This window comes from Coptis chinensis, chromosome 9 (assembly GCF_015680905.1).
Source record: "Coptis chinensis isolate HL-2020 chromosome 9, ASM1568090v1, whole genome shotgun sequence".
Lineage (NCBI taxonomy): Eukaryota > Viridiplantae > Streptophyta > Magnoliopsida > Ranunculales > Ranunculaceae > Coptis > Coptis chinensis.
The window spans coordinates 16,485,070-16,511,658 of record NC_141464.1 but is presented as its reverse complement, the minus strand read 5'-3'; the positions used below and the strand labels follow the sequence as shown (position 1 = coordinate 16,511,658).

General features: G+C 36.6%; 1 protein-coding gene across 2 annotated transcripts; it reads left to right on the top strand.

Moving 5' to 3' along the window:
- Positions 1-26,589, top strand: LOC147475032 (binding protein). Of its 2 annotated transcripts, none has more exons than XM_086584931.1 (33): positions 1-346; positions 2,484-2,687; positions 2,788-2,969; positions 3,855-3,981; positions 4,124-4,342; positions 4,855-5,068; positions 5,339-5,484; positions 5,587-5,732; positions 10,010-10,159; positions 10,283-10,331; positions 10,407-10,598; positions 10,738-10,920; positions 17,579-17,733; positions 17,819-17,945; positions 18,069-18,218; positions 18,320-18,379; positions 18,511-18,647; positions 18,794-18,911; positions 19,011-19,145; positions 19,306-19,505; positions 19,844-20,000; positions 20,106-20,252; positions 22,122-22,202; positions 22,303-22,947; positions 23,049-23,150; positions 23,348-23,415; positions 23,746-23,797; positions 23,902-23,988; positions 24,114-24,151; positions 24,326-24,391; positions 24,469-24,623; positions 25,882-26,267; positions 26,353-26,589. In XM_086584931.1, the coding sequence occupies exons 1-33, from the start codon at positions 245-247 to the stop codon at positions 26,392-26,394; spliced, it is 5,022 nt and encodes a 1,673-aa protein (XP_086441057.1). In that variant the 5' UTR covers positions 1-244; the 3' UTR covers positions 26,395-26,589. The 2 variants fall into 2 exon arrangements, with proteins under 2 accessions (XP_086441057.1, XP_086441056.1); XM_086584930.1 differs by having other exon boundaries at positions 18,794-18,914.

The following is a 26,589-nucleotide window of genomic DNA, read 5'->3' as shown; positions in this document are numbered from 1 at the left end:
CTGTCCAATCCCGACAAAAATTAAAAGAAGTGAGCACGAACTAAAAAAAACCGAACCAAACCCTCAGAAATCTCCGTACTTGAAACTCTCGCCTCATCTGGATCTTACACTCTGGAAGACTTCACATATATATATAAAGTTGAATTTTAGGAAAGTCCTCATATTCTGTCTAATGTTCTCTCTCTCTTCTAACTAATAACTGTTTCTGGTGAGCTTCCCTTTTGAGTTAACGAATCAATCAAGAATGGCTCAAAAAGCGCAGAAGCTTCGAAAGGAGCTGCGAGATATTGGAACGAAGCTCGAAAAGCTTCCAACTTCGAAAGACTCTCTTCTTAAGCTTTTAAAGGTTACATCTTTCTCTCTCCTCTTTTCTTTGTCCAAATTTAAACCCTAATTGTATTAGTTTAGTTAATAGCTCAAATTTGAACCCTAATTCTTGTCTTTTGACCCATTTTAGTCGAGTCTTAGCTGGAATAATACTTAATTTGAGCTCAAACAATGTGCCTGGGAGTGGTCCTAGGATTTAGCTGCTGGGAGGTGTAGTTGTACTATGATATATCAATTTAATTCTTCTTATATATTCAAAAAAAATTAAGATACGAACAGTTTGGATGTTAAATCTGTAATAATATTACTTAGGAATTATCTCATCTTTGGATGTAAAAGAACTGATTTTAAACGCCCATTTATAATTAAAGTAATTAATGACCCCCCTACTCAGACTTCCGACACTGTCTGTACTTAACCACTCATGAGAGCTCTGGGGTTTTTCTCATATTATGTTGGTGCTAAGAAGGGTATGATCCTCATTTGCAAAATGTTTACTTTGGATTATCTTGTCACCTGCCTTTTCAATGTACCCATAGATAGAAGAATATAGGGCAGGCTACCTTGACATCCACAACCTACACAATGAACTAAATGCTGATTTTTTGTAAATATGTTCCCCCATACAGTACAATGGAGATCATCTCCACAAAATATCAGCACATTTGAACATGCCTAACCTTGTCAAAAGTTGTGTTCAAGTTCGATTTTTGTCCAACGGTCCACAATTTTAGCACTCTTTTTGATAAGGCTAGACATATCTAATTGGGACGAGTTTTGGTGAAGATGCTATCCATGGTAAGGAGATCTTATGTACCAAAAATCAGCCCTTAGCTCAATATGTAAATAAGGTGAAAATAAGGTGTCAAAATAAGATGTCAAGGTAGCATAGCGTATAGCTATATGGGTTAGGATCAATATACAACACTTTTTTACAATAGTTTATATAATGGCCTCCATCTCACTCCACAAATTTACTTACGACTTGATTTTTTTGTGGATGTTATCACCATAGAGAACATTCTTGCAAAAATTGGGCTCATTGGAAATTTCTAAAGATGCTAAAAAAGGGTTGCAAAATTGTAAATCCTGACTATTAAAATAAATCATATTTTCAAATCAAGATTTGAAAGGGTTGGAGATTTTGGAATGATATGAAATTTTGTGGATATGATCTCTCTATAGTGGTAAAATCATACCCACAAAGTATTTGATCTTAGTTCAACTTATAAAAGAGAGTTGTATAAACTGTTGTATAAAAAGTGTTGCATATAGATCACTCTCCTATATATAGAGCCACTCCCGAGTCACTCCCAAAACGTACAAAGCCATATCTCATCCTATTGGTTGAATTAAGGGCTGATATTTTGTAGATATGATCTCTCCACTATGAAAAATGCCCACAAAATTTCAGCTCATTCAAATATGTCTAACCTAATCAAATGTTATTATGAAATCGAAATTTTTTGGACCGTTAGATAAACGTTCAAAACTGAACACCAGTTTTCGCAAGGTTAGACATATCCAAATAGGATGTATTTTTTGGGGCATGCTATCCATTGTGAGAAGATCACATCCACAACAAATCAGGTCTTAATTCAATTTGTACGTCGATGGAGTGGCTCCATATATATATATATATATATATATATATATATATAATGTTTTTTTGTGAAGCCAGTTGCCCAGTTGTGCTTTATTGAAGATTTCACAAGATCTTGGACACTTCACTAGAGTTAAGAGTTCTTTTGTTAAGCATGTAGAGCCCGGAAGCCAGTGTATATGAAGTTGTTTAGATGTAGAAACCATATATATATATATATATACACAAACACACAAGGACATGCCATGTTTCAAAATCAATCTGTGTCGGACACGTATCCGTGTCGGATATGTCACGCGCACATATTGTGTGTGATTACTTCGCCGTGTCAGACACTTTGACCCCATGTCCAATGCGGACTCACGTATCCGTGTCAAATGTAACTTAGGTATATATCTATGTGAATTATATTTCAAAACTGATAGTCTAAGAGATTGAATAAATTTGTATGAAACTGTAAATAAGATGAGGCCCAATTTACATAGAAAATGGACTGGTATTGGTTCATAATGGGTCCTAACTTAAATTGTTTATATTCCCCTTGGACATGCAGCAAGCAGCAACTTGTCTTTCTGATTTGGATCAGTCACCCTCGCCATCAATGTTAGGGTCCATGCAACCTTTTCTTAATGCTATCGTGAATCCAGAATTGCTGAAGCATCAAGATAGGGATGTCAAACTTCTTGCGGCAACCTGCATTTGTGAGATAACCCGAATTACTGCACCGGAAGCTCCATATAGTGATGATGTTCTGAGGGTATATATTCCATCATTTTTACTTATTAGCATTCGCTTGATTGTTCTGCAGCCTATGTTTTGTTTTCCTATACTTGATTAAAGACTGTTCTTTTCTGCAGGATATTTTTCACTTGATTGTAGGTACCTTTTGTGGATTAGGTGATACCACAAGTCCATCATTTGGAAGGAGAGTTGTTATCTTGGAGACTCTTGCAAGATATAGATCATGTATTGTGATGTTGGATCTTGAATGCGATGATCTAGTGAATGAAATGTTTAGTACTTTTTTTGCTGTTGCCAGGTATTTCTGTTTTGTGAAGGAAAAAAGTAGTCTAACACTTTGATTTAAGCAACATACTTCTGCTAATATCAGGAACTCTGACTGCAAATGCACATTAACACTATCAAAATATTTACTATTGTGCACCTTTTTTGTAATTTAATTCGCTTTATTTTTTGTCCATATTTATGGAGTTCTGTACATAAGTAGACTACTGTTGTTGACGAGAATGAATACCATGTTTTCATGCATCAATTTCATTTAAACATAGCACATGTCAGCTGTGAAAGTTTTCAATTTTATGTAACTATTTTCTGTATTTTGTTTTCTCGAAAGTGGAATGCTTTACTACTTTTCTTGCATTTCTGAACGTTTGTCGTTTTTGCTCCATATGAACCTCCTATCCTATCAATATAATTTGTGTTGAGCTCTAAAATGGAACATCTATAGAAAAAAGAAGGGAAAGAGAAGCGCTTTTTGTATAAACTTATTATTAATGTGTCTATCAAAATCAGAAACTGTACTTCTCATGCATACCGTGGTCACTACTTTTATTTTGAATGTGCTTGGACTAGCTTGTAAATTGTAATAGCCTGTTCGACTAACTTTGCAAGCGAAGAAGCTTCATGAACTTCTTTTGAAGCTGCTTGATTAGTGTGTTTATCATACTCAGACATTGTACTTGTCATTCATACTTTAATATATTGTTGGAGTGGTATGTTATGGCCTGTTGGACTTACTGTGCTAGCTCTTGAGCAAGAATCACAAACTTGACTATCTAACTGTAGATAAGATTAATATGCTAAGAAAATAGAATATGGAAGAAGTTTCTGTCAAAGCTTTGTTCTGTGCACAAGACATACGCGTTATTGAGGTCCTTCAGTGTTCTTATTTATTGTTTTGCAGTGTCGATCACCCAGAAACTGTGCTAACATCAATGCAGACAATAATGGTACTTCTTTTAGAAGAGAGTGAGGACATACTGGAGAATTTGCTACTCATTTTATTGACTGTCTTAGGTGGCACAGAAAGTGTGAGGCCCTTGTCCACTTGCTACACCTTTGTTTAGTTGTTTCTTAGTTGCTTAGAATTTAAATGTTATGACGTTTGTGTCACGTTTTACTTCAGTATTCTGCAGTTTTTGGTATTCATTTTCTCAAGTTTTGTGCCACTAGGATGTTTCTGTAGCTGCACGGAGGCTTGCAATGAATGTGATAGCACAATGTGCAGGAAAACTTGAATCTTACATAAAGCAGTATCTTATATCGTCAATGTCAGGAGATAACAAGTATTTGAACAGTAAACTTGACTATCATGAAGTTATCTATAACACTTATCGTTGCGCTCCTCAGATCCTCTCTGGAGTCCTCCCTTATCTTACTGGAGAATTGTTGGTAATTGTTCCTGACTGCTTTTCCTTGTTTTTATATCTATTTGTATCTGTTAGTCAAAGTTTCCTATTAGTAGTTCAGTAAATTTATAATCGCGAACCAGGGAAGCCAAAACCCACTTGTCCGTCTGTCTGCTGCATCACAAACACCTCTTTTTTTCTTCTTCGCTGAACACTAAAACTCTCTCTCTCTCTCTCTCTCCAGTCTCCACACCATAAATTTCGTTTTCCCCTTTCCTCTTCTTTGTTCGGCTCCCACCGTATCGCGGTATACAAATTCATTTCCTTCGTATGTGCTTGGAGAGTATATTTGTGGAACTCATGTCTATGTGGCAATGTTAAAGCACTTTTATTGCACTTCCAAAACCTTCAGTCCTTGTTCCAACATTCTTTCCCAAGTCAACTGGTGTATTTCATATATTCTCTAACACAAAAAAAGACTGTCTTACATCTTACCATGGTTGTAGTTTTTTAAATGTCTGATGTGTAAGATTTTTCAATATCCTACTTTTGCAGGCAGATCAGTTGGATACACGTCTAAAGGCAGTTAAATTACTCGGTAATCTTTTTGCTCTACCCGACCCGATCATAGAAGCATTTCAGCCAATCTTCTCTGAACTTCTAAAGAGATTAACAGATAGGGTAGTAGAAGTTCGTATGTCTGTCGTTGATCACATGAAGACCTGTCTAATATCAGATCCCTGCAGAGTAGAAGCGCCTCAAATTATTGGTCAGTAGTACTGAATTTCATTACCTTCTGAATTTTATTATTTGACTGATAAAAAAAGAGAGGACAATTGCTTCATCTGAAGCTTGTAACCCATTAAATACATGCTGGAACTCTTTAAAACTGTTTTGTGATTTATTATGCTCATGTCAGGCCATCCGTGCGTCAGAGTCTTTTTAGTTCTTACATAGTTTCAGTCACAGAGATTGGTCTTTTGTGTGTTGGGAGACATATTGCTACAAATATTTGACCTTCTGGTAAATGAATTTTCAGCTTCCCTCTGTGACCGATTGTTGGATTACAATGAAAATGTTCGGAAACTTGTTGTTGCTGCTCTATGCGATGTTGTATGTTCTAGTTTGAAATCTATTGGTGTGGATACTTTAAAACTAGTAGCAGAGCGCCTTCGAGACAAATCTGTACACTCTCTCTCTCTCTCTCTCTCTCTCTCTCTCTCTCTCATTTATTTAGCATTTATACTTGTCATGTTAAAATTTTGTGATTTCTTTCACAATTTCCAGGTCCTTGTTAAAAGATATACCATGGAGAGGATTGCTGAAATATACAGGCTTTATTGCTTGAGGGGTTCTGATGGCTCAATCAGCCCTAGTGGATTTGAATGGATTCCTGCGAAGATATTAAGATGTTTATATGACAAAGACTTCAGGTTTGAATTTGACTTCTACTTTTGGATATAACTACTGCTTCATCCTGTGGATGTTGAGATGGGGAATTTCTGTATTACCAATGTAGGGGGAAAAAAGAAATAAAAAGAAAAACGATTCTGCATCAGTGTCTGTGTGTCGCCCGACTTCCATACAGTATTGCCAGCCAGACGGCAGGACCATCACTCCAAGACACCATCCACTCTACAAGTCAATATACAAAACCATGGCTGTGCAACTGGAAATTAAGAGACAGAACTAGTACAAAGCACTGGGAACTTTCCAAGCTTGTTTAAGTACTCACACATTTAACTGTCAGAGTACAATGCATAGCATCATCTTAAATAATATCTCATAAGATAACTCCATACTAGTAAATCTTTAGTTCATTGATGATAATGAATCCAACTAATAACTTGCATTGACACGGATATGAAATGTCTGACTTGGTAAAATATAAAAAATTGAGGTATATCACGTACAATATGTGTCCGACATGGACACGTGAATACGTATATGACAGATTATTTTTAAACTAATGTAGCACATGAATCTAGAAGGAAGAATAGAAGAATCTAGCATACACAGATAATATCAATGACTTTGAAGATTTCGATGGGGATTCGGACAATGACCTGGAAGAAGTTGACTATCTTATATTAAGTTGTTCCGAGGAAGAGTTTGAGGGAGTAATAGGAAAGGGGTGGTGGCAGGGTCTGCTTTGTATTAGTGGGAGCCTAGGTGGTGTGTATATATAGCTTGTTTTGGTTGATTATCTTAGGCTGATGTCATAGTTTTGTTTTTTTACCTTTTTCTTTGTATGGGCTTCTTTGTATATATTTTATTATTTTATTATTATTATATATTTATTTATGTTTGTCTTTGTTCCTTTTTTTTTACGGGGTTGTGCCATCTTGGATAGTCTAAATCCTACATTCCTACCTTAGTAAGGCTTTTTGCCTTTATCAATATTATGAACTTTATTTATTAATAGAAAAAAAATATGTACTTTACTTGCAAAAGAAAAGGAAGAAAGTAAATCTTCAAATTAAAGTAAACTCTAGGAGTCTAATATGGTCACGGAGACTCAATTACCATTCGGAGGATTTTGTAGATGCCTTCCTCCCCCCTCCCAATTATCTTTTTGCCTAATTTGTCTAAAATAATAGATTTCCGTGTGTCCACATCAATCACCCCAGCACTATAGAAGTTTAGGTCAACATTCACGTTGCACCGCAAATGGTTACAATGAAAGTCGAGTGCAACATTTCATTTCATAGTGTGATGTAGTATCATTGGCGGAAGCAAACAACGATGAAGAACACCAATTAATTTAATAAAATCAAAATCAAAATCTTTTTGGTACCACGATGGATTGGATCTTGTGGTTGGTGTCCATCTAGGAAGCATAGATACACAGATACGGACACGCGACACGGATACGCGGACACGACATTTTTCAAAAATATAGGATACGGATACGTCATGGATACGTTTGAATAATATATATATATAAATATTATATAATTGAGCATTTTTAACCAAATTTAAATTAAAATGGCAATTCTACTTCATAAAATGACCAATTTTATTAAAATGGCAATATTATAATCTTGGATTTTATTTCACTTGTTTTTTTTTGTTGAAGTTCCAAAAACATATTTTGTGAGATTACTATTCCCGCGTGTCGGAAATTAAAAAATTAATTTTAAAATCGGATACTCCAAATCGCGTATCCGACACGTATCCGACGCGTATCGGGGCGTATCCGTGTCGGATACGTATCGGACACCGATACTTCACCCATACAAACGTATCCGTGCTTCATAGGTGTCCATAGTCAAATTATGCATTGGGCTCAAACAAGACAATATCGTCTTCCATAAACAACCTATAGTAGCCCACGTCAAAGACATGAGAGACTATGGTTTGGTCTAGAACAGTTAAATTATGTTTTTGTCATTGAGAAGATAGAAAAACGAAAATATGGAGAAAGGGAAAAGAAAATTCGGTAATTAGTCGTTCTCTCTCGCATTATAAATAATAGGGCTTACATATTATAATATGACATTAAGGCCGCAATGTGTTTGTGGCCTTAATTGTTGTATGTGAAAATAATATGGTTTACATAGGAAAATCATCCCAAAAAGTTTGGGTCAGCCTGGGTCAACTTAAATGTCCTCGGGAAATGTTCCATAATTAAAGGAACTCCAACAAGAATTTTTTTCCCAAAATTAGTAGTCAGTAATAACCAAATAACAATAAAGGCTTAGATTTCTAAGTCTTCAAATGGTAAAACAACAACTATATCTAATTGGATCCAAATAGACGTAATTGTGGTTAAGAAACCAAAATAAAAGTTACTAAATAACATATTGCAAAATTCCACTAGTTCTAACTTAATTTTGAGTTACTAATTCGATAGAATATGATTTATTATCTATGCTCCTGCATCATGCTGCCATTGCAGAACCGCCAGACTAGCCCGTGGGGGATTGCATATTAATAAATAGTCCAAAATAACCCAAACACCCACATATCGCCAAAGGACCCATTTTAGATAACTCTTTCCACGCAAGGATTCCACCTCAACCAAAAATTCTCCTTAAGGATGTGGTTTATATGATATTTTGCTTGTGCCTTTACTGAGTCAATCAACAAAAATGAGGGCTTTTAACCAACTAAAGATGAGTTCGTCGTGAAATTTTATTTGGTCTTAGTTAAGAAATTTGCCTTATTAAATCTTGAGGCTACAGAGAGAATTGCAAACTTTCCACACAGAAGGATATGGAGAACCTCTATCCCATTCTAAGTAGCTTTCTTTTGTTGGCTTGCTTATTTGGGAAGATCAAAACGATTGATAATCTTAACAAAAAGGGTATGAATCTACAAAATCTTTGCCAACTTTGCCTAGGGATAGAGGAAAGCATTGATCGCCTTTTTGTGAATTGCCCTCTAGCAATTGATGTTCGGAATCTATGCTTCTTCTCATTCAATAGACTGTGGGATCCACATTAAACATGAAAGAAGCCTTGGTGAACGAGTTGGTTGTGTGTCCATTATCTAGTAAAGCTAAATGGCTAGTGGATCATATTCCAAGCGCGATATGTGGTGTTTATGGAAGGAAAATAAGTAAATAACTTGAGGATCTTCGAGCATAAGGAGACGGAACTTCACAAGATAGTGGAAGAGGTCAAAGAAGTGTTCCTTGATCGGGCAAGTGCGTCTCTAAGCTTTCAAGGAGTGGGTTTGACGTATACCAGAATGAAGAGTTTTTGCATATTGGTGGATTTTCATGTCAACAAGCTTGTGGACAAGCTTCTTCAACACGGAGAGAATGATGTAGAACATGAGTTAGTTGCTGTGAAAACATCGGTGGGCGCCCATGTTTCCTTCACATATTATAGGCGTATGCGTATATCTCAAGTCCAAGCCCATGGTCGTGTTTTGTGTGTGCAATTAGGAGTCCTTTAGTTATTTTTAGGGTTAGTATAAATAAGGGCTTATGGTTAGGGTTTTAGGCGGTTTTAGTTGTGTTTATGAATTATTGAGAGATTATCAATAAAGGTGAGACTTTTAGGGTTCCGGGGAATTGTTTAGTTGTGTTGTTTCAGGCGGTTTTAGTTGTGTTTATGAATTATTGAGAGATTATCAATAAAGGTGAGACTTTTAGGGTTCCGGGGAATTGTTTAGTTGTGTTTTGTGTTTATGAATTATTGAGTGAGATTCAATAAAAGGTGAGATTTTTAGGGTTCTATAAAGTGTAAATTTTGATTAAGTGTTGCTTCCGTCACTTCAATCTACATTAGGGTTACTATGATTTTATTTGCAATTGGGACTCTCTTGTACTTCGTGGTTGTATGGGTATACGTGTAGGAACTAGTAGCTTCTTGCTACCTAGCAATCACTTATGTAATTTGTAATATGTATATGTATATTGGTTCAAAATTGAATGAATGAAATTGAATTTTACCGATAAAAAAGAAAAGAAAAAAGAAAACAATTTCCATTAATACCATTTTCGTGTTGCATCTGAAATAAATTTAGTGAATTCTCAAAATCAATGTCATCTCAAACCATATAAGTAGATTCTCAAAATCGATGCCATCTCAAACCGTATAAGTAGTTTGTTTAGAACTTGGCATACCACAAATTAAAAAGGAGAGATAGCCAAAGCATTCCCCCGTTGTCTATCATTAATCTAACAACTTATTTTGCAATGGTAGTGACATCACTGTTGTCTTCGTAGTATCTTCTAATGAATACTTACTTTTAACAGATCAGAGACTATTGAGGTTATGCTGTGTAGTTCTTTGTTCCCCATGGAGTCCAGAATAATTGATAAGGTGAAACATTGGGTTACAATCTTCTCTGGGTGTGATAAAGTTGAGGTTAAGGCTCTTGAAAAAATATTGGAGCAAAAGCAAAGGTTTGTTTCAGATGCTTGATTTAAGCATCATGCACTTCGGCGTGCTGTATTACATAGCTTTCTTCTTTTCCTGTATTTGATAGCTTTTCACGGATTTTCAGGGGATTTCCTCTTGGATTGCAGGTTACAGTTGGAAATGCAGAAATACCTTTCACTTAGACCGATGCACCAGGTTTGCAAGTTTTGATATTGAAGTGGAACGTTATTCACTTTCAAATAGTGATAGCAATTCAACGTCATTATGCAGGAAGGTGAAGCCTCTGACTTCCAAAAGAAAATTATGCATAGCTTCCGGATCATGTCTCGCTGTTTTTTAGACCCTGAAAAGGCCGAGGAGAATTTTCAGATTCTTGATCACCTAAAGGATGCCAATGTCTGGAAAATTTTAACAAAATTACTGGATCCTAACACTAACTTCCTTCAAGCTTGGACATGCCGGGTATTATGTTCGAGCAATACTTTCTTTGCATGATAAGTATATGCTTGTCTATTTATCTTTTGTCAATGATTACATCCTTCGTATTGGCACTCAATTCCTTGAGAAGTTGTTGGAGCATCATTCTCTACTTTTTGTACAGGAAGATTTGCTTAAGATTGTTGGTGAGCAGCACCCGCTTTTTGATTTTCTGGGTATACTCTCTATGAAGTGCTCTTATTTACTATTCGACAAGGAGTGTGTGAAAGAAATGCTTTTGGAGGTCGCCGCACAAAAATCTACAGGAGATACACAATTTGTTCTATCATCCTTGAATCTACTAGTGGTAAATTCATGTTGTCTATTGTTTTTTGTATTGTTTGTTTGTGCATTTTCTTTTGTTAAGTTTCTGTTTTTCAACATCTTTGCTACTTGACAATCATGTGACATACAAGAGTTCTCCAATCCCGACTCTTTATCTAGAGTTTGTATTTGGTTTTATGTTTATTTTGTGATTACTTGGCATGTGATCCGGTGTTTTGAATTTTGATGATTCCAAAGCATTTGCAGCTGTTATTTGTGTTGGAAAGTAAACCAAATACAGTGTGTTGATGTTTCTAGAACTTATTAACTGTGTGTACATATATGTAAGTACTCTAAGAGTCCTAGTCATTAATATAGAGTGAAGTTGGTAATATAAGTGGAGTTAAAGACACTTCTCTTGTCTGACTACTCTTGTTTTGTTTGTGGGTAATCAGAAACTCACCTTACTCTAACATAGTGGTATTAGAGTCACACTCTTGTTTTGTTTGTGGGTAATCCGAAACTCACCTTATTCTAACATAGTGGTTTTAGAGCCACGATTAAAAAGATGGCTAATGGGATGATGCCATTTCAATTTCCCCATCTCACAAAGGAGAACTATGAGAACTGGAGCATCCAGATGAAGACGTTGCTGGGATCTCAAGACGTGTGGGATGTAGTTGAAAAATGTTATAATGAACCAGAAAACGAAGCAAGTCTACAGCCGAATGAGATCATTCTTTTAAAAGATTCCAGAAAGACAGGAATGCATTGTCTGTCATCTATCAATCAGTGGATGAATCTGCCTTTTAGAAGATTTCAAGTGCGGTCAATTTAACGGAAGCATGGGACACCTTACATAATTCATACAAAAGAGCTGTGAAGGTGAAAAAGGTGCATTTACAAACTCTTTGAGGAGAGTTTGAGTCTTTGCTTATGAAGGAATCTGAACCTTTTTATTTTTCAAGAGTTCAAGTTGCGGTGAATCAATTACGAAGAAATGGTGAAAAAATGGAAGATGTTCCAGTGGTTTGAAAGGTACTTCTATCTCTTGATTTGAAGTTTGATACTTTGATTATATTGTAGTGGCCCTAGAAGAATCCAAAGATCTGGATACTAGGACAATTGATGAGTTGATTGGACCTTTGAAAGTTAATGGAGAAAGAATTCTTAAGAAAGAGTGTGACTATTCTATTGAACAAGTGATGCAATCAAAGCTCTCATTGTCAAATGAGCATGATGGATCTAGCATTGTCAAATGAGCATGATGGATCTAGCAATCAAAGTCAGAGGCAGAGGATGTGGAAGTGGACATGGCCAAGAGGAGGTTGTGGAAGAGGAAGAGGTTTTAACAGCTCTGGTCATGATGAAAAGAACCAGGACAGTTATAACACAAGAGGACGTGGTAGCGGCAATTTCAAAGGCCTTGAGACAGTTCACAGAAGCAACAGTACACCTTTAACAAGTTTGGACATGAAGCCAATGAGTGTAAGGCTCATATCCAGTGCTACAATTGTGACGAGTATGGTCATTAAGCATTGGAGTGTAGAAGCAATGGCAATGTTGAAGAGAAGGCTAATTTTGTTGAGAAGAATTTGGAGGTTGAACACACTTTGTTATCTACCTACCAGGGAGAGAGAAGCAATGAACCAGGTAATTGGTATCTTGATATGGCAGCAGGCAATCACATAACTGGAAAGAAGAACCTGTTTGTGGAGCTCAATGAGTCTGTGTGTGGGGTCGGTCACATTTGGGAGTGGCTCAAAAGTCCCAGTTAAAGGCAAAGGAAAAATCCAATTCGCTTTAAGAATGGATATCAACAATTCATTTCTGATGTTTATTATGTTCCCACCATGAAAAGTGATATCCTAAGTTTGGGACAACTCCTTGAAAAGGGGTATGATATTCATTTGAAAGTTGGCAATTTCTCAATGAGAGATCAAAACAGAATGTTAATCTTCCAAGTTCCTATGACAAGGAACCGAATGTTTCAATTGCACATTCAAGCTGAGGTTGTGAGATGCTTGAAGGCCGACGTCCGACGCAAAAAACACATCATGGTTGTGGCATATGAGGTATGTACATATAAATTTTTAAGGCTTGAAGGGTGTTTGCTTGGTAAGTGGATGTTTTCCAGATGCTACATATAGCAAGGAATCCCTTGGAATCGGAGCCTTGTGGCAATCCTTTATGGGATCAGTTCCATTCGAATATGTTGTAGCTAGTAATTCAATTTTTTACTCTTTCGCTTTTGATTCATTCCGTTCCGTCACGTGCTATACTGATGTTTGTGGGCCAATTAACTCCTCACTTGGTCAGAATAGGTATTTTCTTGTGTTCATTTGATGACTTTACCTGAAAGATGTGGGGACATAATTCTTGAAAGAAAAATCAGAGGTGTATCTCAAATTTAAAAGGTTCGACTTGTTTGTTGAAAAAGTTAGTGGAGATGACCTCATTTCTTTAAGATCAAGATCGAGGTGGTGAATTCACTTCGAAAGCATTCGAAGAATTCTGTGAAGAAAATGGCATTCGATGCCCTTGGACGGCTTCATACACACCACTACAAAATAGTGTGGCTGAAAGAAGAAATCGAACCATAATGAACATGACCCGGAGTATGTTAGAGTGCAAGAGAATGGAGTGGAATGAAGCCCAGCCATCTTTTACGAGTTTTCGGATGCATTGCATACGGACGTATACCAGATCAGAAAGGGACCAAGCTTGATGACAAAAGTGCCAAGTACGTTTTCATTGGCTATGGCTCTCAAACTAAAAGCTACAATCTACATGATCCAATTTTGATGAAGCAGCTTCATGGGACTGGAATGTTCCAAAAGAAGAGAAGTATGATTTTACCCCTTCTTTGAAGGTGAAGTGGAGGACTGCAAGTTGGCCAAAAAGTCCAAGAGTCACAGCCTCCCCTTTCTCAAGGGGAATCCAGCTCAAGTGTGGGACCAACGTGCATAAAAAATCTACAAGATCTTTACGTGGAGACCTAAGTGACTGATGAGAATTAGTTTACACACTATTATGTCTGTTCGCAGATAGTGAAATAATTACTTTTGAAATAAAGATGCTCCAATTACTTTTGATGTAAATGAGCCATGGATGAAGAAATCAATTCAATCGAGAAGAATTGCATATAAACACTAGCTTAGCTTCCAAGAGGACAAAATGCAATTGGAGTTAAATGAGTGTTCAAAGCAAAAAAGAAGGCTAGTGGGCAAGTTTAGTTATACAAAGCAAGATTGGTTGTGAAAGGCTATAGTCAAAGACATGGAATAGATTATGATGAAGTGTTTGCTCCCTTTGTTCATTTGGAGACCGTAAGGTTAATCATTTCTTTGGCAGCTCAAAACAAATGGAAAATATCACAGATGGATGCCACCCTTCCTTAAAGGCTACCTTGAAGAAGAGGTCTACGTGGCGTAACTAATGGGTTATATTCGAAAGAGTCATCGAGACAAGGTACTGAAATTGAACATGGAATAGCAGAATCAATCAATATTTTGAGGACAATGGTTTTGTTAAATGTCCGTATGAACATACTCTTTATTCGAAGAGGAATAACAATAGAGATATTCTGTTTGTTTGCTTACTTGCATGTGGATGACTAAATCATTACATGAAACAATCCCATGATGTTCAAGGAGTTTAAGGAATCCGTGGTTCGTGAGTTTGATGTGACAAACATTGGTCTCATGTCTTATTTCCTTGGCATAGAATTATAGAAGTGAAGCAGATGGGCCAGGGAATATTTATTTATATGCTTATTTCCTTGGCATAGAATGATAGAAGTGTAGCAGTTGGACCAGGGAATATTTATTTATCAAGAAGTATATGTTAAATTGCCAATTTCTCCATAAACTCAAACTTATGTGAATGGGTAATTCTATTAATATGAGAAGAGGCTCGGGAGAGAAATAGGTGGGACACATCTAGAAATTGGGGTGAAATAATCTCAGCACTCCCCCTCAGCGGGACATCCTGGAAATAAACACAGGTGTGCACTTTTTTATTTTTTGGGCAACTTTTACCTGGCAAGACTTGAACCCGATACCTCTTATAAACCTAAGCTCTGATACCATGTTAAATTGCCAATTTCTCCGTAAGCTCAAACTTATGTGAAGGACCAATTCTATTAATATGAGAGGAAGTTTGGGAGAGAAATAGGCGGGACACACCTAGAAATTGGGGTGGAATAATCTCAACAGTATATGCAAGAGAGGTCCTCAAGAAGTTTAAGATGGAAAATTGCCAAGCTGTTTCTACTCCTGTGGAATGTGGTCACAAGTGGTCAAGAGTTTGGTTGGAAGCCTAGCTATCTAGCTTGCACTCGACTAGATATATTCTATGGAGTTGGTTTTATCAGTTGATATATGGAAGAACAAAAGTTTTCGCATATGCAGGCAGCCAATAGAATCCTTCAATACATCAAAGGAACGCTTAGTCATGGGATGTTATACTCTAGTTATGGCGATTTTCAGCTTCATGCTTTCTCAGACAGTGACGATTTGGATGATTGAAGGAGCACTACAGTGTTTGTTTTCTACATGGGAGAAAGCGCTTTCACTTGGTTTTCAAAAAAACAACCTATTATTACTTTTTTTACATGTGAAGCCCAGTATGTAGCTGCATCAAGTGCCATATGCCATGCAATGTGTTTAAGGAATTGTTTCAAAAAGCTTCAGCTGCAGTAAGAAGAACCTACAAAGTTCTATGTTGGCAGTAGGTCTTCTATTGCATTGGCAAAGGATCCTGTGCTACATGAAAGAACTTAGCATATTCGGGAGCACGTGAAAAATAAGGACGCTGGACTGGTTTCTGTTCAAGAGACAAGACCTAACAGACATAGGAACTAACATATAACAATTAACATCCATATTATACTTCCCCAGTTCTGCAAGCTCGTGCATCTTGGGTAAGTTCCCTTGGACAAAAGACAACTTGACAAAAACCAAAAGACTTCGTCAAAGCGCCTAGCTCCACCAAAAGACCCCCTCTAATTGCCACGAAATATCATTTGATTTTTTGTTAACAGCTTGCACCAGAGATTGACAATCAGAACATACTACCACATACTGGAATTGATTTTCAGACATTTTCAACAAGTTGAAGAACATGCTTGGAGTGGTTCATGGAAGAGTATTTAGTTTAAGAGGGGGTGTGGGAAAGTGTTTCTTCTGTCTTAGTCGAAGAGTCTTAGTCACTTACAGTTATCTACGTATCTAGCAGTTTCTAAGCCTTATATAAACCATGTAGTACTTTCATTTTGTATAAAGTGAAGTTGATTGGAGAAGCAGAGTTAAAGACACTTCTCTAGTCTGTTTTCTCTTGTTTTGTTTGTGGGTAATCAGAAACTCACCTTATTCTAACAATTTGATGGTGCGGTTAAATAATAGTTGCAACATGATTAGGTTAAGTGGCCTACTGGTCAAGACTTGGGAGGTTGGGCTCAAGGTTTTAGGTTCGATGCCCACCCGTCACTGGGAAAAAAAGGAATTTAAGGGATTACGGAGTAAAGTGTAAACTAAAAATTAAAGTGTTATGCGCGGTGCGGATAAAGACTGACCGTGCCATATGGCAAGTGGAAATAGCTTATACTGAAATCTCATTTTGCCTCAAATTTGAGAGAGGTTTTGGTATTTGAGATAGCTATTCAGCATTTTGAGTAGACCATTGGGAGTATGTTTTGGTTCCTCTCACTTAAAATAACCTTTTGAGAATCATTGGGGATGCTCTAATAGTTAAAAGTTGAAACACATAAAATAACTATTTACTATGATGCACGGATACTCCTAAAATACCATTGCACCCGTATCAGTCGGGTACGATACCGATACGGATACTGGAATCCCTGAAATAGACTTGGTCTGATAGTTCTACTCCATTGAAATGTAAATTGTTCTTGAGGCTTCAAGCTGTATTGACTTTGACATGTATTATAATAATTTTTCACTTGTTCCTGACTAACTCTACTCAAAGAATTGCTAACATAATTTTCAAAATACACATATTTTAAAATATTCATATTAATTAGTCGTACCCATAGGCCGTACCCGTATTCTAATATTTCAAAAAAGCCGTATCGTACCCCGTACCGATATCGCCGTATCGGTACCCATACCCATATCCGTGCATCATAGACTATTTAATAAGAGTGGGAAAATATTGGGGGAGAACAAGAACGTGATTTTGTTATCATAATGCAATGTTTTCTCTCGTACGAGAGTTGCAACCATATATAGGCAGACCACCAACGACTCCCAGCTAGAGTTAAATACCTAAACTAAACCCTAATAATTTTGCAATTACAATAATACCCTTATATTTTTTAGCAATATTAATACCTTAGGAGTTGATTTTTTTAGGTAGTATCTTGACTTGTCAATTTGTTTTTCTATTAGGGTTAGTTAGTCTTCCCCCCACTAGATGGGCAATTAGGGTCCCCCCCCCCCCACCCCAATACACACAAAAAAAACACGGTCAACCCAAGTTGACTTTTTTTTTTGGTGTGTACTTGGGGGAGAGACCCTAATTTCCCTATCTAGTGGGGTAATACTAGTTAACCCTTTCTATTATTATAAACTTTTGAAAACTGGCTACTATGGGTTATTGTTAGTTTACTTCTACTTATTTTTTTTTTCATGACAATTCTAATTGTCACCTATTCTGAAACTCTTGAGATCAATTTTCAGATTATTGCACGTTTCTCTCCAATTCTACTACTTGGGACTGAAGCAGAACTGGTAAAATTTCTTAAAGAAGATGATAACATACTGAAGGAAGGTGCACTGCAAATTCTGGCAAGGGCTGGTGGAACTATTCGGGAACAATTGGCAACGGCATCTAGGTAATACCTCGAGACCTTCATTTCATAGAAGCTGGGTTCTGCATATCATGGTTTACGTACTTTTCATATGCATTTTTTATTGCAGTTCGGTGGATCTTATATTGGAGAGGTTATGTGTAGAGGGTAGCAGAAAGCAGGCCAAGTATGCTGTACAGGCACTTGCTGCTGTAACAAAAGACGACGGACTAAAGTCACTCTCTGTGTTATACAAGGTTTGTTTGTTCAATACTTATCCATCACTGCTTGATCAACTTAATTCCTTGTGTCTGCTGGTATAAATGTTTCGTGAAGATATTAGTATGAACACAATCTGATGTTCCCCCATTGCTTTGCAGAGGCTCGTGGATATGCTAGTGGAAAAGACACATTTGCCTTCCATACTACAATCACTGGGGTGTATAGCACAAATTGCAATGTCAATTTTTGAAACTAGGGAGAATGAAATTGCAGACTTCATAACAAGCAACATTCTGCACTCTAGTAATGTGTGTTTTTTCAAAATCACTAAAACTTTGCTATGCTATCATTCTATAATTTCTATGTAGGTCATTTATTTTGTTACTAAACATAATCTTCACCATTTCAGAAAGCAGAAGATAATAGTAAAACTGGTTGGGATGAAAGAAGTGAACTATGTTTATTGAAGGTCAGTCAGTGTTTTCCAGTTGTTAACGATGAGGCGTGCATTTTAAGATTTTTTATTTCCCAACTCTAGAAACAGTATCTTCTAGTATATGTATCTACAGTAAACACTTGTCTTTTGTTGGTGCACTACAGATATTTGCTATGAAAACTTTGGTGAAGAGCTACTTGCCTGTTAAAGATGCTCATCTTCGTGTTGGGTTTGAGAACTTCTTAAGAATCATAAAAAACATTCTTTCAATTGGAGAGGTTGCAGACCATGTAGAGTCAAGGTACATTACGAAATAAAAGGCACTTTGAGATACTCCTTGGACAAGGAATAGCTCTTTACTTATGCTAACTTGGTGTACTAATGTAAACTAAGCTGTCAAGTTTCTGAGCATACCCACTTTGATATATTTGCTTATATATTTTGCAGTGCTGTGGATAAGGCCTATATGAAACTAGCTTCAGGGAAAGCAGTTTTACGCCTGTCAAAACTCTGGGATCATAAGATACCCGTCGAAGTTTTCCACCTAACCTTGAGAATATCCGAGGTTGTTCCTTTTGTCGCTAACCATTTGAGTTCTTACATTAGCTTAAATTGTGCTAGTGGACGTTCGTGATTATTCAAAACTTGCTCCTTTGTCTAATAGGTTATTTACCCTGAAGCTAGGAAAGAATTCCTTGGCAAAGTGCATCAATATATGAAGGATAGACTCCTTGATGTGAAGTATGCATGTGCTTTCTTGTTTACCACAAATGGAACCCAACCGCCAGAGTTTGATGAGGTAGTTTTTGTCGTAAATTATAAAATACATTCGTATCATTGTCGTATTTCTCTTCCTTTGCTCTTTATGCATTAGGTATACATTTTGATACATTGAAGCATCATTTATTATATTTTACTTTGTTTCTAATATCATTTCTCATTTATGTTTATTCTGGCAGTACAAGCATAACCTTGTTGATGTAATTCAAATGTGTTACCAAGCGAAGACACGGCAACTTCCTATGTACTGTGAAGCAAATCTGCTGATGACTTACCCTGAATTCATCCTCCCTTACTTGGTTCATGCTCTTGCACATCATTCTTCATGTCCTAATATTGATAAGTGCACGGATGTTGGAGCTTTTGAAACAATATACAGGTATGTTTTATTTTTTAGTGTTTTCTGGAGTGGTTGTATATGGTGAAACCTTTATATATTAAATGAGTGTTAAAGCCTGTGCTATCTTTAAATGAGACCAAGGTCATGATAGCAAAATCAGGGTTTTGGTACCACTGCTTATCCTGCTTCAATTCGTCAGAGATGAGTTGACCAATTTTAGTGTTGGTCTGTGGTGTTTAGAGAACGGATCGGCAAACCCCCTCGAGTGATTTTAGCTACATTAACTGTTGAATGTTTAAAGAAGTGTAGATTCAGCTTGGGTACCAGAAAGGGGTGTACTATTCGCTATACTTAAATTCTTCTTTATGCTTTTCCAGGCAATTGCATCTATTTCTTTATTCTCTGGTGCATGTAAATGAAGATGTAAAGCCAGAGGTTGGTAACAAGAAGGAAATGGAGATTGTGTCTGCAATAGTTTCCATCTTTCAAAGTATCAAATGCTCAGAAGATATAGTGGATGTAATGAAGTCAAAGGTTGGTAATCAATTATTAGTGTAATCAAGGGTCTTACTGATTTATTTTATGGTCATATATTTATTAATACTAATTCGTTCATGACATGGCCATTGAAATTTACAGAATTCACATGCAATCTGTGACCTTGGACTGTCAATTGCCAAGCATTTATCTCAAAAGCAGGTGGATTCAATCGGTCTGACATCACTAGTTCCACTCCCTTTAACACTCTATAAACAACGTGAGAAGAAGGAAGAGGATAATTCAGTGGTAAATGCTACCTGTCATAATATCATTTTCCGTGTTTGGTTTTTTGTGTAGCTTCGTTTGCTCATTGTGATTTATGGTCTCATCATTTTCTAGAAAATAAGAATTAACAGTAAATAAGAATTAACAGTCGAAATGATGTTTGAAACTATTAATCGGGTTATATGCCTTCAGACGCATTGCCTTGGGTGACATGCCTCAAGGGTGTTTTTCTTTTTACTTTGCCTGTATCACAAAAATCTATGGGAGATCAATTAACAAGAAAACATGCACAATCAACTACAAAAGAACAAAGAAAAGTTGTAGACCCCATGGATGGAAATTTTTACTTGGTCAAAAAAATTTGCTAATGCATGAACATGCTCATTGTAACCTGCCTACTGTACTGTTATTGAATCATTCTACCATAGGGGACGGATATGTCATATATATAGACTATCCAAAAACTGCATGCACTCTCACCCCAACTCATACCATTCTCCCAAAAACAAAATGCAAAAAATTTGAAACCCTCTCATCTGGAAATACATCCGAGTGACTGAGTGTGGCCACTTGGCTGCTCGCAGATATGACCTTTACTTGCCAAACAGCTTGTTGTGAATCAGGTTACTCATTTCATCGGTGCTGCACGCACTATTCATATCATGACTGCTCGCATATTAACATTTTCTTAGTGGAAATCTGGAGTTTGGTTTGGTCTTTCACCAATTTCCTGGTGCCTCAGACTTGATGCTTTCTCCAAAGTGGTTTGGTTGGTTTTTCATGTTCTTGGATCGTAATATGACTTGTTGGATTTCGAAGAAACAACCCAATGGTTCATGACCAGTGCTGCGTCGGAATACCCTCTCGCTAATGTCTGTGTGTAAACAATTATGGTTGTTCATGTACTCTTGGATTTGCAACTCCCTATCCCGAGGCCTAGCACTGTCTATTGTTAAGATAGTGACACCACCTACATGGCGTTGACAACTAAAAGGCTTCATAAGCAATTGCATTTTAGACTCAGGCTGCAAGCTCATGAATCCAAGGGTGCCGAGTTCTCGGCGGGGGTGGGTTAACCAGTACTTATTGTATACTTTTGTCAGTGTCTTGTATGTAACACATGTTTGGCACACGACACACATATTGCATTACCGTATACTTCATAAAAGAAGAATAAAGTACGTAATTCCGTTTCTATATTTTTCAGTGAGTTTTTCTCACCGACTCTATTGAAGATGAGCATCCATCTTATAACCAATTAGTCAAGTGGAGAGGCCCCATGACTTATATATTTTTATACGTGGCTTAACATATCCCATGTGGGACTAAACTTCTCAACACTTTCCCTCAATCAAATTTGGGTTACGTGGAGTAAACAACAAGCCCTGTGGGCCAAACACAATAGCCCGATATCATATTGAAGATGAGCATCTAACTTAAAACCAATTTGTGACAAGTGGAGAGGCCCCACGACTTATATATTTTTATGCGTGGCTTAACATATCTCATGTGGGACTAAACTTCTCAGCAAACATTATGAAGTCTCTTGAATCCTATGGCATGGCTTTGAGCCGATTTTTGCCTTAAGAGATTATTACTTACTAGATCGTAGAGTTAAGATTTTTTACATTCGAACATAGCAGGCTCCTTTTTTCATTAATATTTTTTTTTTGATTGATAAGCCTGTTTTAAATGAGATCAGTAACTCTTTGATGTTGGCGGGGTTCGAGCCCCAGACCTCTGGCTGGTATCATCACCCAAAGATTTTACCGACTTTGCTAGTCGGCACCTGCTTTCATTAATATTTTTACATATTAAAATGATGATTTATGAGTCAGTTTCTTTGACTTTATATAATCTTCAACTAACATCAGTAAAATTTTCCTTTAGGCGCATGTGGAGCAAACATGGCTTGCAAGTGATAGTGTCCTGGCCCATTTTGAAGCACTCAAGTTGGAAACTTACACAACTGTATGTTTCACACCCAAGGATGTTTCGGTATGCATTTGAAGGGAATATTGGCAATGGTTTCTAATATCTCTGTATCTTGCCCTCTTTGTTATGCATTTAGGTTGCTGAAGACAGTCAACTCCCGGATGATAGTGATAGAGATGAAAATGAGCCTTTAGGGCAGATGATAAAAAAACTTAAATCTCAGGGATCGAAGACGAAGAAGGCTGGGAAGAAAAAGATTTTGTTAAGCAAAAGAAATGATGTAGAAAATGACTTTGATATCTTGGGAATGGTGAGAGAAATAAATCTAGATGGTCTAGAAGGGTCCAATACTTTGGGATCCCGAAATGGCCATGAATATACTGTAGGTGGAAAAACAGATGGCCAGCATATTGATGAAAACAAATTATTATCACGGAAAAGGAAAGTAGGAAAAACTGGTAAATCAACATCCCTGGCATCATCAAAATATGAAGAAGTGTCATCTGGCCAAGATATTCACAAATCATCTAGATCAAGTAGTTACATAAAAGGTATGAAAAGAGCTTCAAAATGTTATCCACATAATGCGGAGCCACCCTCCCATGCAGATGCAACAGATAAAATTTCTATAGAGGAAGATTTTAAACCTATTGAGAGGGACTTGCATGCTTCACATGTAATGAGTAGAAGCTTCTCAATGAAGCAAAAATCCAAACGCACTGGTCATAATTACAACGACACAGCACAGTTAATTGGTGAAGCTGCTGGCACTGAACTGAAAGTAATTTCTTTATCATAAGTTTGATTGCATGTATAAGATTCTTCATTGTTAAAGTAATCTTTGTTGGATTGGTTCAGTTCATTCTCAACCTTTGTGTGCAGATTCCTAGTGTCCAATTAGGAGATGATAAGGATGATTCTGATACCAAATCATCTATTGGTTCCATTAAGAAGAAAGGAATAAGTGTTACCGGATTGGAAAAGGTTGATCCTTGTAACATTCCCTTCCTAAAAATGCTTCAGTGTTTGTTTCTCAAGGGGATAAGCTTTTAATGTTTTCTTTCTTTATGGGATATACTTCCTGTTGCATTGGAAAATCAGATTTGTATATAAATACCATTTCATTGCTATTGTCAGTCTTGGAAAGAAATTCTATATTATCTACTTGTTTTACTCTGCAGTGTTCAATGAAGGAAGGCGAAAGTTTGGTTGGGTTTAGAATAAAAGTGTGGTGGCCGTTAGATAAGAAGTAAGTTTCCTCTAAATTTGTTCATGCAGACAAAGGATTGAATAGAATTTACACCTGAGACTGAAGGGCTTATGATAGAAGTTATAGTTCTTACAGAAATAAGATATCTAAATGTTTGCTTGGGGTAGCTTTAAATTTTTTTTTGTTGGACTACTCATATTGCTTACTGCTTACAATTAAATCCGGAGTTCAAAATATCGATTGGATTCAAACCATATGATCATTATATGTTTTTAGTTAGAATTGCTTCTCTCCTTGGATAGTTATTTAGTATATGTTCATGCTTGTTTCCTTTGTATTTGTACTGAAAATTGCTGCCTTCATCAACAGGTTTTATGAAGGTCTGGTGCAAGCTTATGACCAAGGAAAGAAAAAACATGAGGTAGGCGCATTCTCCACCTTCCCCCGTCACCCACCCAAAAAATATTGTATCTTCAATGACCATATGCGCTGAGTGATCTCTATATATATTTATCTTGTTTGAAGATTTTGTACGATGATGGAGAGATGGAAGTCCTTTGTTTAGCCAAGGAGCGGTGGGAGCTCATTAATAATGATCACATTCCTAGAAAGGTCCCATATTTGTTTCTACTTTCCTAGACCAGAGTCACTTAACAATGAAGCTACTTTTCTTTGGTGTCTATGCATAACCATGAATCGGACAAATATCTAAACTACTGTTTTTGACTGGTTTGCAGAGACAAAAGTCACTAATTGATTCCCCTACTAATGGCGTGTAAGTATTATTCTGTCTCTGTGGATTATTTATTCCTTGACCTAAAAAACAAACTTTAGAAAGAGATGTGGTTTTTGAATGGGCTTACTGCAGTTTTGGTTGACTTGCTGTTGTATTATTGATCTGACATTTCATTTTTCCTGTATTCATCTCATTTCTCGTTTTATGAAATAGGGAAACTGAACAGATACAGAATAACTTGACACCTACTAGCTTGAGACACAATAAGAAATCTAAGAAGTAAGCATAATATTTTTAATAATTATTCATTTTTTTTACCTTGCATTCCAACTACTAATTAATAATTTTGATAACAGGTCTTCATCATCAAAAGGTGGAAGGAAAGGAAGTGCTAAAAGTAGTGATTTAGGAGATGACATGGCCATACGTTGTGAAACTGAGGGTAATGCTATCTCTGACTTATCAAATTGTGATACCATTGCAGTGTCAAAAGTTGATGATATGAACTCAGGTAAGAGTTTCCAGCCCATCATAGTTCATACTAGTCTTCTCAGGGTTGTATTGTAGTTTTGGAATTATTATCATCTTAATTTTAAATCCTTACGCACCTAGATGGATAATTGGATTCTATTTCATAATTGTTTTTATTTTTAGCTTTAGGATAGGATTAGGCCATTAATACTGGAAGCTGCATAAGGTGCAGACTGAACATTCACAGTCTTCCCATATATACCCTCTGGTAATTTGAGTACTTGTTAACAAAGACGAATTCGCCGATGGGCTAATCAAATGGCTTGCCAAGATATCTTAACACACTTGAGAGGGAGTTGTGTCATATGATATGGCCGACCCCTTATCGTTTCTTTCTTATATATTTAACATGTATTTAATTCTGCGTAGATTAGTTGCTAAGTGCTAACTATTAGTTGCCAGCTTTCCACCTTACTTCAAGTCATGTTAAATATGATTGTAAACAGTATTATACGTAAGGTTATGGGAAAAGTTGAGTTCTTTCCATAATTTCTCATCTGCTTCTCTTAATTTCCTTATTCTTTTTATCTTTTCTATTCTTTAATACTGGTCACATGATAATAATTACGGCACAATGTGCCGGAGACACGTGCTAACAGCTGTAGAAATTAGAAATGAAGTGTTTGAAATACATGTGGTAGCACATATAAAGGTACTGCATGGCACAAGATTTCGTTAGTTTTTGATAATCAAATGCTAGGCAAAAATATAATTGATTGAACGAGGTATTGACAAGAATCTGGAAGACTTCGTCATCCTTAAAGTCTTAAACCCAGATTTTGGTTTAAATATTGGTTAGGAAACAAAAAAAATAAATATTTAACATCTAGCATATATACTACTCAGTTGGATCATGATCCACGTCACCAACTTAATGTCTGATGCAGTACTACACTTCTAACATATATACAACATATAGTGGTTCACTGGTTCAGAACGAGTTTACTAAGCATTCCTACCTACTAAATGTGGTTCTATATAATACTGGCAAATATTGCATTTCCTGATATCCTAAATAGGAATATATATCATAATAGTTTTGGAGCAAGAATTGAAATCTTGTGAGTATGTATGGGTGAAGTGAAATTAATGTGTGATTGCTAGTTCTGATACTGCAGCTTTGAGCTCAACTCTCGAGTGCAGTAACACTAGTGCTATTCAACAAATTTCAGAAACTCGGTGAAGCTGTGAAGTAATCTCATTTTTTTGGCGTAACTATTAGTTATGTTCTTTCTTAGGTGATTCTGAAAGGAAGCAAATGGAAGAATTAGATAAGTTCCTAACTGACACAAACAACAACAACAAAAAAGAGCGGAAACAAGTAGGAAATGTGAAGTTGAACAAACAAATCTCGGTGGAATCCAAAAAACACGAATCTGCTTTGGAAAGGAATGATCTAAATGCAGAGAGAACAGGTGCTGATGCTCAGGAATGTGACAAAGAGGAATCAAAATCTGAAGAGCGAGGGGTTAATGAAACTGTAGAGTGGTTCAGCGGCCGCGATGAATCCAAGGTGAAACACCCTGAGGTTAATGAGACAGACATTACACAGAGAAAAACATGCAAAAAGAAATCAGATTCTGCAAATTCTCCGGACAATGAAGACTCTGATGCCGAACCTCTTGTACTTACCTTCTGCCCTGCACTATTTATCTTTAAGAAGGTGACCTTTATATGATATATTCTAAGTCAATCTTCTTATCATGCAGAGTATGTGGAGCCGTCGAGCAAGAAAAGGAATAGCAGTCTAAACTTTTAAAGACACTGCAACTAAGATTGAAGCAGTATTATTTTTTATTTTATTTTATTAAACTTTTTATATTTTGACTTCAGGTTGTCAGTTTCATAAGATGTAAAAGCAATCAAGATGAATGTATTTCAAGAAATCACCAGTAAATGTACATTGTATCTTGTACCATTATTAGTTGTAAATGTTGCACGTGTAA